Here is a 17,557-nt window from a genome sequence, read left to right on the forward strand (position 1 = left end):
GCTATTGTTAATGTATGGTTCATCAGTCTCTTAGATGTTGAGTACATTTAAGTATTCGTTTCCCCAGGATATAAATGCAGGGATCCCTATGTGTATTAGACCTAAATACCATTTGGAGGATTCCTTGTAATGTCTCAAAAAGGCGTGATCTCAGGGTAATGCTAGAATGTTTGGGAGAAAGTTCTAAATTCCCCATATGTACGCCATCATCTATTTGAGGCCAAGGGTTTAGTTTCTGAGGAAAGGATGATTTTGTAGCATTCTTCAATATGTCCTCCCAGTCTATATACCGGATGTTTACTGGGAATTGTTACACCAAGGATAACGTACAGAAGTGATCAGGAAATTTTCTCTAGGAAATAACTCCCTTGTGCCCTGTGCCCTGGGCCCCTGAGGCAAGTCTGTTTAAAAGGCATGTCATCTCCTTATTGAGTTTTTTTATAAGGCTCTTAAAGTAGTGGGAGATGCATAGTTTGAATTTCCTCCCAGTTGTATTGTAATCTAAGCATTTTTCTTTCCACTAACATTTTGTATACAACCTGCCAAAATATTTTCTTTTACAGCAGTTATAATTCTTACTTACCATGCTGAACAGTCATCTGTAGTTGGTACCACATCATTAATGTTGTAGGTTTGGCCATTGATATAGCATTTGGAGATGCATTTTGCTGGGGGACTCGGAATAAGAGTACAGCTCACTTGTTGGTTAGTATCACACTTACTAAAAGAGAAAAAAAGACAAAACAGCTTTATGAATGCAGTATATCAAACTGATGTTTACCAAAAGAAGCTTTATATAATATATGTGAATAAACATACACTACAATCACATGACAATGTTTTTATTTTGGTCTTTTACTGTTATCAAGTTATCAAATATTATTCCATTGTTTACTTTACTCTATTTATTTCTGTGGTTCTCATTATGTAGGTATGTTGGTTTCCATCTTGGTTTAATGGTTAATGGTTTAATGGTTTGTCCACAAAATAAATACAGGAATCCCTAGGTATATTATTCAAAAATACCCTGTGGACAGGCTTTGTACTGTCTCCCAGAAAGGGATGATCTCAGGGCAATGCCATAATGTTTGTGACAAAGTTCAAAATTCTCCAGATTAAGGCCTTCATGTATTTGAGGATGAGGGAATTTTCTATGTAGAGTTCCAGGAATATAGTACAAATTCAGTATAATCTTATATATTTTCCATTTGTATTTGACACAAATTGATTACTTTTTGCATTCTCACAAAGGTTCTCCCAGTCTCTATACTAGAGGTAGGCTGGAGGTATGCTGGAGATCTTCCACCCGGAATACCATATGGAAGTGAATGGGAATGTTTTCACTAAGATGTCTATTTCATATTTCATAAAATTAATCTTTAGATTTTGTATACAACCTGTCAAACTATTTTCTTGTACAGCAGCAATTTCTCTTACTTACCAAGTGTAACAGTCATCTGTAGTTGGTACCACATCATTAATGTTGTAGGTTTGGCCATTGATGGAGCAGGTGGTGACACATTTTGCTGGAGGATTCTGAAGTGGAGTACAACTCAGCTGTCGGTTAGTATCACATTTACTAAAAGAGAAAAAGAAAAGACAAAACAGCTTCAACATTGATCACAGTAAAGTATTATATATTGTTTGAAGTATATATTTAAATCATAAATAGTTTTTATTTTGGGACATTATTTTTATCAAGTTATCTAATACAGCCCAAGAACATGTAATGAAGTAGTCACAATTGTGGCTCTATTAAAAGACATGTAAACCCCACACAAAAAAAATCAGTGAACTTCCATACAAAAATGATAAATGATAAATAGTTATATAGCAGATGGAAAAGAGAGACCAAACCAAAGAAAAAATAGAGAAGACAGACAAAGGATGACAAGAAAGGAGAATGCCTATGACACCCTAAATATCAGTCATAACTAGAGGAAGGAATGAGGTAAATCTGAACAAATAGTATCCCATATATCCTCCTGTCAATATACTGGAGGTTTGCTGGGAATCGTTCCACCCTGGATACCTTATAGGAGGGATAAGGGGGGAAATATTCATTAAGATGTCTGATTAATATGTAATAAAAAGTAATATGTGACCCCCCCCTCCATTTGAGCCCTTTAATTCTCCCAACAACAGGGTTTTCTAAGAAGTTTTGAGACAATACAAGAAACTGATACTGCTGCCTAGTCCCATTTTACCACTGACTTCAAATAATATCACACATCCATTTGTTAGACTATAGAATAAAACTTTTTATTTGAAAGGCATAACAAGAGCATTTACAAGATAGCTTAATGAAAATGAATAGTTGGAACATATTAATTCACTTTTCCAATAATAGGTTTGTAAGGACAGGTACCAAAGATGTTAAGACATAGACTGTACAGGACTAGAACCCAGACTATGCTTAAATGAGGCACTAAAAGACAAATGATTTAAACGTTAAGAGTATACTGTTTCCACTAACAGTTTGTATACAACCTGTCAAAATATTTACTTGTACAGCAGTGTTTGTTCTTACTCACCATACTGAACAGTCATCTGTAGTAGGTACCACATCATTAATGTTGTAGGTTTGGCCATTGATGGAGCAGGTGGTGATACATTTTTCTGGAGGATTCTGAAGAGGAGTGCAACTCAGCTGTCGGTTGGTATCACATTTACTGAAAGAGAAAAAAATGACAAAACAGCTTTGTGATTGGTCATGGTAAAAAAGGGGATATTAGTCTAAAAAAAATAAAAGATATTACAGTGCTGCTTTTCAAACATTGTATAATTACATAAATACACTCTGAAATGAAAATTAACTATATATTTTTAAGTTTGAAACTTTATTTTTCTCAAGATCTTCCCTACTGTCTTCAAGAAAGGAGTGATCTCACAACAATTCTATAATCTGTGGGAAAAAGTTCTGCCAGCATCTGTTTGATTCTGAAATGAGTATACTATGTAGTTTCTCAGAAATATAGTACCATTTCAGAAAAATCTCATACATGTTCTCAATGTACTGGACACAAATACTTAATAAATTATGTTTTAGCATTCTCCTAAATTTCCTTCCAGTCTTTATTCTAGAGGTTTGATGGGAATCATTCTACCCAGAATACCATATAGGGGTGATTTGGAAAATTTCCAGTAGGAAATCTGATTTCTTGCAGGAAGTCTGATTAATATGACATAAAAATATGAAATCATTTTGTTGTGCCCTGGGCCCATGTGGCATATCTGCTCAATAGTGTGTATGACCTCCCTTTTGATGTTTTCATTATTGATAGATTTATTGATGATTATTGATAGAATTGTTTGTTTATATTTTTAAATATATTTCAGCTGCCTAATTTTCCCAGCAGCAGGATGGCTTTTTTGTTTCCACTAGCACATTGCATATCACCTGCAAAAATATTTTCTTGTACAGCAGTTATTTCTCTTACTTACCATGTTGAACAGTCATCTGTAGTTGGTACCATGTCATTAATGTTGTAGGTTTGGCCATTGATATAGCATTTGGAGATACATTTTGCTGGAGGATTCTCAATAAGAGAACAACTCAATTGTTGGTTAGTGTCACAGAGACTAAAAGAGAAAAAGATACAAAACATCTTTATGATGTTTTTTTATGATAGTTCTAAAAAAAACTATTACTGTGCTTCTTGAAGCCTAAATATTTTGTAAAAAATTGTGGTATTTTATTATGTCAACTTAAATACAATATTAACAGCTATCATGTAATGAAGAAGTAACCATGTTCAGTCCATGAAAAATATGGCAACATAATCAATCTAAAAATGCCAATATCCATATAGCAGGTTGAATGGAGTGACCAACTTAAAAGAAAAAAAAAGGATCAGAAGAAAGAAGAGAAGAGAAGAGTATTATGAGTCTATATGACTCCCTAAATTAGTTCTCAATCATGGTTCCCATCAGGAAAGCATTAAATCTAATTACTCCACAGATCATCATAGCTATAAATTATATTAGTATTTAAAGTATTTCATTAATTGAATTTCCTTTATTTCTTTCTGTATGTCATTTCCTTTTTGTGGTTTGACCCGCTGTTTCCATTGCATGCAGAATAACTTCCTTGTTTGCAAAATATTGTTCATTAGTCTCCTAGCTATTTAAGTTTTGGTTTCCCCAGGATATAAGTCTAGGGATCCCCGATTATATTAGTCTGAAATGATCTGTGGTGTATCTTCTGTAGTATCTCCAAGAATTGGTTGATCTGAAGTTGATGTCATAATGCGTTGAACAAAGTTCAGTACTCTCCACATTCACACCAGCATCTATTTTAAACTAAAGTTGTTATCTTTTGTACTGTATAGTTGTTGTATAGTTGTTTGTATAGTTGTTATCTTTTGTACTGGACTCAGATAGATCCTTTTTTTTTTTGCATTCTCTGATTGGTCCTCCCTGTCTATGTAACAGGGAATCTATCCATATAGGAAAGATTGAAAATTTTTGACAAATCTACTCAAAAAAGTATGTGACCAGCTTGTGAGGTTTTTATAAGGCTCTTAATATAGTGATAGATATCAATTTATTGATAGCATTGTATGTTTTTATTTTCAGATAGCTATTTCATCTGCTTTGATATTTTCTAGCTCAGAAGCTATATTTCTCGTACTTACCATGTTGAACAGTCATCTGAAGTAGGTACCACATCATTAATATTGTAGGTTAGGCCATTGATGTAGCATTTGTGGATACATTTTGCTGGTGGATTCTCAATAAGTGAACAACTCACTTGTTTGTTAGTATCACAGAGACTGAAAAAGAAAAGACAAAAAAAATCTTTATGATATATCACGGTAAAACTAAAAGACATTTGACTTAAAGAAAGTAAAGAAATGACAGTGTGGCTTTATATACAAAATATAATTGCAAAACCACACTTTACAATCATAACACAACGTTATATATGTTTTAAGCATTAACATTTTTTATTATAGTACAGGTATCGGACCCCTTATCTGAAAACCCATTATCCAGAAAGCTCCGAATTACGGGAAGCCTGTCTCCCATAGACTCCATTTTAATCAAGTAATTCAGATTTTTAAAATTGATTTCCTTTTTCTCTGTAATAATAAAACTGTACCTTGTATTTGATCCCAACTAAGATATAATTAATCTGTATTGGATGCAAAGCAAGCCTATTGGGTTTAATTAATGTTTTATTGTTTTTTCAGTAGACTTAAGGTATGAAGATCCAAATTATGGAAAGACCCCTTATCAGGAATACCCTTGGTCCTGAGCATTCTGGATAATGGGTCCTATACCTGTACTTTATTTTAAACAATTTATCTAATACAATAAGTACAGCCATCGATCATATAATAAAGAAGTCACAATGTTTGATTAATGATAACAGGTATAAAGTAGGTGGAAAAAAGTGACCAAAGCAAAGGAAAAAAAAGAAGACAAGTTCTCTTCCTGTGGGTATGGCTCTCTGTTGTATTTTATACAGAGAAATCTCCTTGCCATTGTCAAAGTATGGTTCATCAGTCTCTTAGCTGGTTGAGTACATTTAAGTATTGATTTCCCCAGGACATAAATCCATGGATCCCTTGTGTATTTTATCTAAATACCCTGTGGAGAATTCCCTGTAATGTCTCAAAGAAAGGGGTGATCTAAGGCCAACGCAATAATGCTTGGCAGAAAATTCAAATTCATTCTCCAGTATGTCTTCCCAGTCTATATATACCAGAGGTTTGCTGGGGATTGTTCCACCCAGGATAAGATATAGGAGTAATTTGGAATATTTCTCTAGGAAGTCACTCTCTTGTGCCCTGGCCCTTGAGGCATATCTGCTTAAAAAGCAGAATGGCACCTCCCTATTGAGTTTGTCATAAGGCTCTTAAAGTAGTAGGAGACTTATGATTTGAATTTCAAATAGAGATTTCAGCTGCATTAGTGCTTTTAGTTTCCACTATCATTTGTATACAACCTGCCAGAATATTTCTTGTACAGCAGTTATTTCTCTTACTTACCATGTTGAACAGTCATCTGTAGTTGGTACTACATCATTAATGTTGTAGGTTTGGCCATTGATATAGCATTTGGAGGTACATTTTGCTGGAGGATTCTCAATAAGACTACAAGTCACTTGTTGGGTAGTATCACACTTACTAAAAGAGAAAAAAAACAAAACAGCTTTATGAACACAGTAAAACTGAGGTTTACTAAAAGAAACAACATATTTTGCAGTGCTGCTTTACTAACACAGCATAATTAAATAAACATACACTACAATCAAATAACACGGTTTTTATTTGCATGTTTTACTTTTATCAAGTTATCAAATAGGATAAGTACAGCCAATACTCCTGCAATGACCTTGTCACCATGTTTGGTCCATTTAAAGTATGATCGCAAAGAAATAAATTGAAAAACAACAACAACTATATAGTAGGTGGAGAGGAGTGAATGATGAAAAAGAAAAAAGAGAGAAAACAGGCAAATTAAAAAATTAGTGTTATAAGGTATGACTCCCTAATTCAGCTCTCAGTCAGGAAAGCAGTAAATCCAATTACACCACAACTTAGCAAATGTATGCACTGGATAATTATGCCATGCAAGCAAGCATTCCATTGTTTAATTTCCTCTATTTATTTTTGTGGTTCACATTCTGTAAATATGGCTCCCTGTCACCATCTGGTTTGTCAGTAACATAAATACAGGAATATTCTTCTAAAATACCCTGTGGACAAGTTTGGCACTGTCTCCCAGAAAGGGGTGATCTCAGGGCAATGCCATAATGTTTGTGACAAAGTTTAAAATTCTCCACATTATAATCATATATAATTTCCATTTGTATTTGACACAAAAGCATTACTTTTTGCATTTTCACAAATATCCTTCCATGTTGAAGTTTTCCTAAGGCTCTTAATATAGTGGGAGATCTGCTGTTATTGATAGAAAGGTATGTTTTTATCCTCAGATAGAGATTTCAGCTGCATTAGCTCTTGCATTCTTCATCGGGGAAATCTAAGCATTTTTGCTTCCAGTAACATTTTGTATACAACCTGTTAAACTACTTTCTTGGCAGCAGCTACTTCTCTTACTTACCATGTGTAACAGTCATCTGTAGTAGGTACCACATCATTAATGTTGTAGGTTTGGCCATTGATGGAGCAGGTGGTGGTACATTTTGCTGGAGGATTCTGAAGAGGAGTACAACTCAGCTGTCTGTTAGTGTCACATATACTGAAAGAGAAAAGGAAAAGACAAAAAAGCTTCATAATTGAACATGCTAAAGTATTACATATTATATAAAGTATATATTTGAAGCCTAAAAAGTGTTTATTTTGTGACTTTATTTTTATCAAGTTATCTACTACAATAATTATAGCCCACAATCATGTAATGAAGCAGTCACAATGTTTGCTCCATTAAAGGACAACATGTAAACAGAAACAAAAAATGTTAACAGCCCCTGTGAAATCTTTAAATGTCTGCTACTCGTGCTGTTCAAAGGTTAATAGTAAGGCTGCAGCATCCCCATAATCCCCAACCTCTTACTCTAACCCACTCATCCCCCTCCCTTAAGAATTAATTTTTGGCTTAATGCTCAGTTCTTCTCAACTCAGGTTACCAAACATACTCTCCAGTCTAGCAGCCAATGAAGAGATGGTACTGCTGGTTTCAATAGAATAGAATGCTCTAGCTGTTCACTGTGCTGGAGAAAAATTAGTTTCATATGCTATAGCCCTTAAAAGGATTTTCAGAATTTAAGAGCAGAATTTAAGCAGATTCTGCCAGGGATATAGGCACAATGTTTATGTGTTATCCTCAATCTTTATTGTGTCCTCCTAAATGCATCAAATTCGTCAAGGGGTAAATATAGTGAAATGAGGTGGTGATGGAAAAGCTGCTGGTTAAAGTAAAAGTTGATCACACTCACTACAGTTATGGCAAATGTTAACAACATAAAATATGTTTTTATAAAAGGGCTTAGTAAAAAGAAGCATGAATGGCAAGACAAAACAAATAATTTATGGAAGAAAAGAGTTTTGTAAAGAAAGGTACCAAAGATGTTAGCACATAGAGTGTACAGAGCCAGAACCCAGACTATGCTTAAAATTGGAACTCATTTGTACTAATGCTTTAAAAGTTACAATTATACTGTTTCCGCTAACAGTTTGTATACAACCTGGCAAAATATTTTCTTGTGCAGCAGCTAATTCTCTTACTTACCATGATGAACAGCCATCTGCACTAGGTACCACATCATTAATGTTGTAGGTTTGGCCGTTGATATAGCATGTGGTGGTACATTTTGCTGGAGGATTCTCAATAGGAGTACAACTCAGTTGTTGGGTACTATCGCACATACTGAAAGAGAAAAAAAAAATAGACAAAACAGTTCATGATTGATCACCTTAGTCTAAAAGAAATACAAGATATTACAGTGCTTCTTTGCAAACATAGTATAAATACATAAACACACAATATGAAAGTTAGGTATTTATCTTTCAGAACGTTTTTATTTTTAAACTTTATTTTTCTCAAGATCTTTCCTACTGTCTTCAAGAAAGGGACATTCTAAAGGCAATGCAATAATCTATGGGGAAAAATTCAAAATTCTTTAGATTTATGCCAGCATCTATTTGAGACTAAAAATACTATGTATTTTATCAGAAATATAGTACAGGTATAGGATCCATTATCCAGAATGCTCGGGACCAAGGGTATTCCGGATAAGGGGTCTTTCCGTAATTTGGATCGCCATACCTTAAGTCTACTAAAAAAATTATAAAACATTAATTAAACCCAATAGGATTGTTTTGCATCCAATAAGGATTATTTATATCTTAGTTGGGATCAATTACAAGGTACTGTTTTATTATTACAGAGAAAAAGGAAATCAGTTTTAAAATTCTGAATTATTTGATTAAAATGGAGTCTATCGGAGACAGGCTTTCCGTAATTCGGAGCTTTCTGGATAACGGGTTTCTGGATAAGGGATCCCATACCTGTTCTCAATGTACTCACAAATACTTAATAGAGCATTCTCCCATATATGCTCCCAGTCTATATCCTAGGGGTTTAGTGGGAATCATTCTACCATACCATATACCATATGAGTGATTTAGAAAATCTGATTAATCTGATTAATATGACAAAATGTGAAATCATTCTGTTGTGCCTGGAGCCATGTGGCATATCTGCTCAAAAGAGTGTATAACCTCCCTATTGAGGTTTTCATAAAGCTCTTAATATAGTTGGAGACCTTTTTATTGTTAAATAGATTTTAGCTGCCTTTGCTCTTTGATTCTCCCAGCAGCAGGGTGGTCTAAGCAGTTTTGTTGGCCCTAGAACTTTTTAAACCAAAATATTTTCTTGTACAGCAGTTATTTCTCTTACTTACCATGTTGAACAGTCATCTGTAGTTGGTACCACATCATTAATGCTGTAGGTTTGGCCATTGATATAGCATTTGGAGGTACATTTTGCATTCTGAATAAGAGTACAGCTCACTTGTTGGTTAGTATCACAGTAACTGAAAGACAAAAAGATACAAAACAACATTGTGATTAAACACAGTAACATAATAACATATTTTACTAAAATAAATATTATGATGCTGCTTTAACAATGTACCTAAACATTTTAAGAAAAAAAACCAAGGGTCCTTTATTATAAAAAACTTATTATATACAATAACAACAGCTATCAATCATGTAATGATGTAGTCACCAGTTAAGTATAGCAACAGCGTAATTAAACTCAAAAATGACAACAGCTATATAGCAGGTGGAATGGAGTGACCAAAGTAAAAGAAAAAAAGAAGACATACAATGAAAGAATCAGAAGATAGAAGGAGTATTATGATTCCATATGACTCCCTAAATTGGTTCTCAATCATGGTTCAGATCAGGAAAGCATTAAATCGAATTACTCAACACATCATCATATGTATACATTATATTAGTATGCCAAGCAAGTTCAAAAAGTGTTTCACTTGTTTAATTCCCTCTATTTCTTTCTGTCTGTGGTTTCCTTTTTGTGGAATGTCTCACTGTTTCCATTGCAGACAGAATAACTTCCTTGGCAAACTTACTGGCAAACTGTGGTTCATTCATCTCATAGCTGGTTTAACAGATTTAAGTATTGGTTTCCTTGGGCTATAAGTCTAGGAATCCCTATGTCTGAAAAAAATCTGTGGCATATCTTCTGCACTGTCTCCAAGAATAATGTGTTGAACAAAGGACAAAATTCTCAATATGCCACAAAAATTTGATAATCTACTAAAAAAAGTATGTGACCAGTTTGTGAGGTTTTTATAAGTCTCTTAATATAGTGATAGATATCAATTTATATAAAGATCGTAATATAGTGGGTGAATTTATTCATTTTTTTTATTTTCAGATAGAAATTTCATCTGCAGTAGGGCTTTGATTGTTCCAGTGACATGGTAGTCAGCGACATACCAACACATTTTCTAGTACAACAGCTATTTCTCTTACTTACCATGTTGAACAGTCATCTGTAGTTGGTACCACATCATTAATGTTGTAGGTTTGGCCATTGATATAGCATTTGGAGATACATTTTGCTGGAGGATTCGGAATAAGAGAACAACTCACTTGTTGGTTAGTATCACAGTGACTGAAAGAGAAAAAGAAAAGAGAAAACAGCTTTATGATTGATCACAGTAACAAAAAAAAAAATGAAAACAGCTATAGTAGGTGGAAAGGAGTGACCAAAGCAAAAGCAAAAAAAAAAGAAGACAGGCAAATGACAGGATCAAAAGAAAGGATAAATTATGAATGTGTATGATATGCACTAAATTGGCTCTCCGTCATGTATAAAGTCAGGAAAACTGTAAATCCAATTACTTCACTCATCATCATATGTACACATTATATTAGCATGCCATGCAATTAAGTATTCCTTTTGTTTCATTTCCTCTCTTTCTTTCTGCAGATCAGCTGAATTAGCTCCTTGATCCTCTTAACTGCAGTGTAACCTAAGAATTTGTATACAACCTTTCATATTTTACAGCAGTAATTTCTCTTACTTACCATGCTAAACAGTCATCTGTAGTTGGTACCACGTCATTAATGTTGTAGGTTTGGCCATTGATAACGCATTTGGAAATACATTTTGCTGGAGGATTCGGAATAAGAGTACAGCTCACTTGTCGGTTAGTATCACACATACTAAGAGAGAATAAAGACAAAACAGCTTTATTATTGAACACGGTAGATTAAACTGATGTTTACTAAAAGAAACACAATATTTTACAGTGCTGCTTTATAAAAACAGTGTAATTAAAGAAACATAATGTACACTACAATCATATTACAAAGTATTTATTTTCATGTTTTACTATCACATTATGAAATATGATAAGTACAGCCATTGAGCCTCTAATGAAGTTGTCACAATGTTTGGTCCATTAAAAGTATGGAACCAAAGCAATCAAACTGAAAAACAACAACAGCCATATAGCAGGCGAAGAGGAGAAAACTATGAAAAGGAAAAAAGAGAGAAAACAGACAAATTAAAAAATTAGAAAAAAAGAAGGTATGACTCCCTAAATCAGCGCTCAGTCAGGAAAGCAGAAAATCTAATTACCCTACAACTCATCAAATCTATGCATTGGATAATTATGCCATGCAAGCAAGCATTCCATTGTTTAATTTCCTCTATTTATTTCTGTAGTTCACATTTTGTAGGTATGGCTCCCTGTTTCCATCTCTATTGGTTTGTCCACAATATAAGTATAGGAATCCTATGTTATATAATTCCAAAATATCCTGCGGAGAAGCTTTGTACTGTCTCAGGGCAATGCCATAATCTTTCTGACAAAGTTCAAAATTTTCCATGTTCAGGCCAGAATGTAATATATAAATATATAAATATAATACCAATTTAGTGCAATCTTATATATTTTCTATTTGTATTTGACACAAATAGATATTTTTTTTATTCTCTGAAATGTTTTCACAGTCTCTATAACAGAGGTGTGCTGGGAATCATTCCACCTGGAGATTCTAGCAGCAGGGTAGTCTAGGGGGCTGATTTACTAATCCACGAATCCGACCCGAATTGGAAAAGTTCCGACTTGAAAACGAACATTTTGCGATTTTTTCGGATTCTGTACGAATTTTTCGTTACCAATACGATTTTTGCGTAAAAACGCGAGTTTTTCGTATCCATTACGAAAGTTGCGTAAAAAGTTGCGCATTTTTCGTAGCGTTAAAACTTACGCGAAAAGTTGCGCATTTTTCGTAGCGTTAAAACTTAACGTTACGAAAAATGCGCAACTTTTCGCGTAAGTTTTAACGCTACGCAAAATGCGCAACTTTTTACGCAACTTTCGTAATGGATAGGAAAACTCGCGTTTTTACGCAAAAATCGTATTGGATCCGAAAAATTCGTAAAGAATCCGAAAAAATCGCAAAACATACGAAAAAATCGCAAAGTACCGATCATTACGAAAAAAACGCAATCGGACTCCATTCGACCCGTTCGTGGGTAAGTAAATCAGCCCCTTGGAGTTGTTGTTTACACTGATATTTTATATACAACCAGCCATTTCTCTTACTTACCATGTGTAACAGTCATCTGTAGTTGGTACCACATCATTAATGTTGTAGGTTTGGCCATTGATGGAGCAGGTGGTGGTACATTTTGCTGGAGGATTCTGAAGAGGAGTGCAACTCAGCTGTCGGGTAGTATCACATTTACTGAAAGAGAAAAAGAAAAGTCAAAACAGCTTCATCATTGGACATGATAAAGTATTATATGTTATATTAAGTATGCAGTATATTTAAAGCCTAAAAAGTTAACACCGTAAGTAGAGCCCATGATATGTAATGATTCAGTTACAGTGTTTTCTCCATTAAAGGACATGTAAACCCTACACAAAAAATATAAATAGTAAACAACCTCTTTGAAATCTTAGTAAAGATAATTAGTAAAGCATGTTATATCACAGAATAAAACTTAGAGATAGCTTAATGAAAATGAATAGTTGCAACTTATTCATTCACTTTTCATATATTTTATCTACCTTTATTGAACTGAACTCCTAACATGCCAAAGCCCTTAAAAGGTTTTTCATCAATTCAGCTTAGATTCCGGCACAATATTTATGTGTTTTGCTTAAACTTTATTGTTTCCTCTTAAATGCATCTCATTAGTCAAGGCGTAATGACAGTGAAATGAGTGTTTGTGGTGAAGTGAATGCTGACACTCACAAGTGGTTCGCTGACACAACAGTTACAGCATATATAAAAAACTACCATCATAAAATATGGATTTTTTTTTTTACAGTCCCTGGACTGGCTTTATGACAGGGCTTAGCAAAAAGAAGCATGGCTGGCAAGACAAAATAAATAATTTATGGAAGAAAAGAAGATTGTACAGGGCAAGTTAAAATTTGTACACAGACAAGTTAAAAGTAGATTGTATCCAATAACAGTTTGTATACAACCTGCCAAAATATTTTCTTGTGCAGCAGCTATTTCTCTTACTTACCATGTTGAACAGTCATCTGTAGTAGGTACCACATCATTAATGTTGTAGGTTTGGCCATTGATGGAGCAGGTGGTGGTACATTTTGCTGGAGGATTCTCAATAGGAGTACAAGTCAGTTGTTGGGTACTATCACACTTACTGAAAAAGAAAAAAATTGACAAAACAGATTCATGATTGATCACAGTAAAAAAGAGGATATTAGTCTAAATGAAATACAAGATATTACAATGCTACTTTGTAAACATAGAACTTCAACGCGCACTAAAATGATAGTACAACAAGGTTGTTTAAACCAAAATATATTCTTCTACAGCAGTTATTTCTCTTACTTACCATGTTGAACAGTCATCTGTAGTTGGTACCACATCATTAATGTTGTAGGTTTGGCCATTGATATAGCATTTGGAGGTACATTTTGCTGGAGGATTCTGAATGAGACTACAACTCACTTGTTGGTTAGTATCACAGAGACTAAAAGAGAAAAGATAGAAAACATCTTTATGATTAAACACAGTAACACAAAAACATATGTGATACAAAAAACTATTACTGTGCTTTTTGAAGCCTAAACATTAAAAAAAATGTTGGTACTTTAATATATCATCTTATCAAATACAATATGAATTGCTATCATTCATGTAATGTAGTAGTCACCATGTTTAGTCTATGAAAAGTATGGCAACAACATAATCTCAAAAATTACATCAGCTATATAGCAGTGGAATGCAGTGATTAAAAAAAAAAGGATCAGAAGAAAGAAGGAGTATTATGAGTCTATATGACTCCCTTAATTGGTTCTCAATCATGGTTCCCATCAGGAAAGCATTAAATCTAATTACTCTACACACCATCATATATATATATATGATATTAGTATGCCACGCCAGCACTGAAAGTATTCCATTTGCTCAATTTCCTCTATTTCTGTCTGTCTGTTTTTTTTCATTTTGTGGTCATGCCTCGCTGTTTCCATATCAAGCAGAACAACCTCTTCGCTACTAGCAAAATAATGTTCATTAGTCCCATAGTTGGTTTAATATATATTAGTCTGGTTTCTATAGGATATAGAGATCCCTATATATTAGTCTTAAATAATCTGTGGTGTATCTTCTGTACTGTCTCCAAGAATGGGGTGATCTCAGGTTGGTGCCATAATGTGTTGAACAAAGGTCAATATTCTCCACATTCACACCAGCATCTATTTTAAACTGAAGGGGATAACCTTATACATGTTCTCTTTGTAACTGACTCAGAAAGATGTATTTTCTTTGCATTCTACCATAGGTCCTCCTTGTCTATATAACATAGGATTTCTGAGAATCTATAGAAAGTCTGATTAATTTGTCACACCATCCCTTATGCCCTGAGCCATTTTAACAGATTTGCTATAAAACAAAAATATTTTCGTACGGTTTTTATAAGGGTTATAATATAGTGGGAATTGTGAATTTATTACTAGCACAGAATGATTTTATTTTCAGATAGAGATCTCAGCTGCATTAGGACTTTGATTGTCCCAGCAACATGGTAGTATAAGCATTTTTGTTTCCACTGAAAGTTTGTAGAAAACCTGCCAAAAGTATATTCTACAGTAGTTCAGCAGCTATTTCTCTTACGTACCATGTTGAACAGTCATCTGAAGTAGGTACCATGTCATTAATGTTGTAGGTTTGGCCGTTGATATAGCATTTGGAGATACATTTTGCTGGAGGATTCTGAATAAGAGTACAGCTCACTTGTTGGTTAGTATCACACTTACTGAAAGAGAAAAAGAAAAGACAAAAAACTTTTAAAACAAAAAGATATTTGACATAAAGAAAGAAAACAAAATGACAGTGTGGCTTTATATAAAAAAAAAATTGAAAAAACACACATTACAATCAAATGACAGAAAGTTAAATATGTTTGAAGCCTAAACATTTTTTTATTATGGTATTTTATTTAGGTGGAAAGGAGTGCCCAAAGCAAAAGAAAAAAAAGGCGGATCAGAAGAAAGAAGAAATTATTCATGTGTATGATACACTAAATTGAATCGCCATCATGTCTTCAGTCAGGAAAGCTTTAAATCCAATGACTCCACAAATCATCATATTTACGCATTATATTAGCATGCTATGCAAGTAAGTATTCCATTTGTTTAATTTCTTCTTAATTTCAGATGGCGATTTCAGCTGCATTAAATTTCTGATCTTCCTAGCTGCAGTGTAACCTAAGTATTTTTCTTTCTTAACATTTGTATACAACCTGCCAGAATATTTTCTTGTATAGCAGTTATTTCTCTTACGTACCATGCTGAACAGTCATCTGTAGTTGGTACCACATCATTAATGTTGTAGGTTTGACCATTGATATAGCATTTGGAGGTACATTTTGCTGGCGGATTCACAACAAGAGTACAAGTGACTTGTTGGGTAGTATCGCACTTACTAAAAGAGAAAAGACAAAACAGCTTTATGATTGAATATAGTAAATCAAACTGATGTTTACTAAAAGAAGGAAGTGTGGTATATGGTATATAGTAGGTATATTATTCCTAAATACCCTGTGAAAAAGCTTGGTACAGTCTCCCAGAAAGGGATGATCTCAGGTCAATGCCATAATGTTTGTTACAAAGTTCCAAATTCTCTACATTCAGGCCAGCATGTATTTGAGGATGAGGGAATATAGTACCAATTCAGTATAATCTTATATATTTTCCATTTGTATTTGACACAAATAGATTACTTTTTGCATTCTCAAAAATGCCCTCCCAGTCTCTATACCAGTGCTGGGAGTCGTTCCACCCGGGATACCATATGGGGGTGACTGGAAAAATTACTAGGATATCTGATTAAGATTATTAAGATGCCATGAAAATATGATATCACTTTACGGTGCTCTGGGCCCCTGTGGCATATATGTCTTTCCTGTTGAAGTTTTCCTAACGCTTTTAATCTTTTGGGAGAGCTGCAGTTATTGATAGAGTGGTATGTGCTTATCATCTGATAGAGATTTCAGCTGCATTAGCTCTTGAATTCTTCTAGGAGGATTTTTTATTTCCATTAAAATTTTGTATACACCTTGTCAATATATTTTCTTGTGCAGCAGCTAATTCTCTTACTTACCATGTGTAACAGTCATCTGTAGTAGGTACCACATCATTAATGTTGTAGGTTTGGCCATTGATGGAGCAGGTGGTGGTACATTTTGCTGGAGGATTCTGAAGAGGAGTACAACTCAGCTGTCGGTTAGTATCACATTTACTGAAAGAGAAAAAGAAAATGTTCATAATAAGCATGCTCAGTTCTTCTCAACTCAGGTTACCAAACACACCCTCCAGTCTAGCAGCCAATGAAGAGATGGCACTGCTGGTTTCCATAGAAACTCTGCAAATTATGAAAGCCTATGACACCCTAAATATTAGTCATGGCTCCAGTAAGAAAAGAGGTAATTTTTGGTATTATCCCATTCCTACTAGTGGATATACTGGAGGTTTGCTGGGATTTTTCCACACTGGATTTCTTATAGGACTGATTTGGGAAAACTGCTGCCTAGCATTAAGTACCATTTTTCTATTGACTTCAAATAATATCACACATTAAACTGCAATAGTAAGGTAGGTTAGCTCACAGAATAAAACTTTTAATTTGAGAGGCACAAGAGCATACCTTTTTAAAAGATAGCTTAAAAGAAAATGAATAGTTGAAACATATTCATTCCCTTTTCCTATATTTTATCAACCTTTATTGCACTGAACTCCTAACATGCTAGAGCCCTTAAACAGATTTTCATCATTTAAGATAGCAGATTCTGTCAGGGCTATAGGCACAATTTTTACGTATTTTCCTTAATCTTCATTGTGTGCTCCTAAATGCATCTCAGTAGTCGGTGAAATGGGTGTTTTATGATGAGGGAAATACTGCTGGTTTCAAGTAAAAGTTACTCACTACAGTTATGGCATATGTAAACAACTACCATCACAAAATATAGATATCTTTCTACAGTTCCTAGAATGGCTTTATTAAAGGGCTTAGCAAATAGAAGCATGGCTGGCAAGACAAAATAAATACTTTATGGAAGA

General features: G+C 34.1%; 1 protein-coding gene across 1 annotated transcript in view; it reads right to left on the reverse strand.

Annotated features, from left to right (window-relative positions):
- The window catches only part of LOC100498223 (mucin-2), a 163,485-nt gene that overhangs the window by 32,084 nt on the left and 113,844 nt on the right, over positions 1-17,557 (reverse strand). The window contains exons 65-75 of the mRNA XM_031900758.1: positions 16,602-16,739; positions 15,786-15,923; positions 11,034-11,171; positions 10,480-10,617; positions 8,203-8,340; positions 7,075-7,212; positions 4,638-4,775; positions 3,445-3,582; positions 2,535-2,672; positions 1,442-1,579; positions 584-721 (exon numbers count right to left, since the gene is read on the reverse strand). Coding sequence (XP_031756618.1) covers positions 584-721; positions 1,442-1,579; positions 2,535-2,672; positions 3,445-3,582; positions 4,638-4,775; positions 7,075-7,212; positions 8,203-8,340; positions 10,480-10,617; positions 11,034-11,171; positions 15,786-15,923; positions 16,602-16,739 — 1,518 coding nt within the window. The remainder of the gene's footprint in view (positions 1-583; positions 722-1,441; positions 1,580-2,534; positions 2,673-3,444; positions 3,583-4,637; positions 4,776-7,074; positions 7,213-8,202; positions 8,341-10,479; positions 10,618-11,033; positions 11,172-15,785; positions 15,924-16,601; positions 16,740-17,557) is intronic.

Source organism: Xenopus tropicalis, chromosome 4 (assembly GCF_000004195.4).
Source record: "Xenopus tropicalis strain Nigerian chromosome 4, UCB_Xtro_10.0, whole genome shotgun sequence".
Classification (NCBI taxonomy): Eukaryota; Metazoa; Chordata; class Amphibia; order Anura; family Pipidae; genus Xenopus; species Xenopus tropicalis.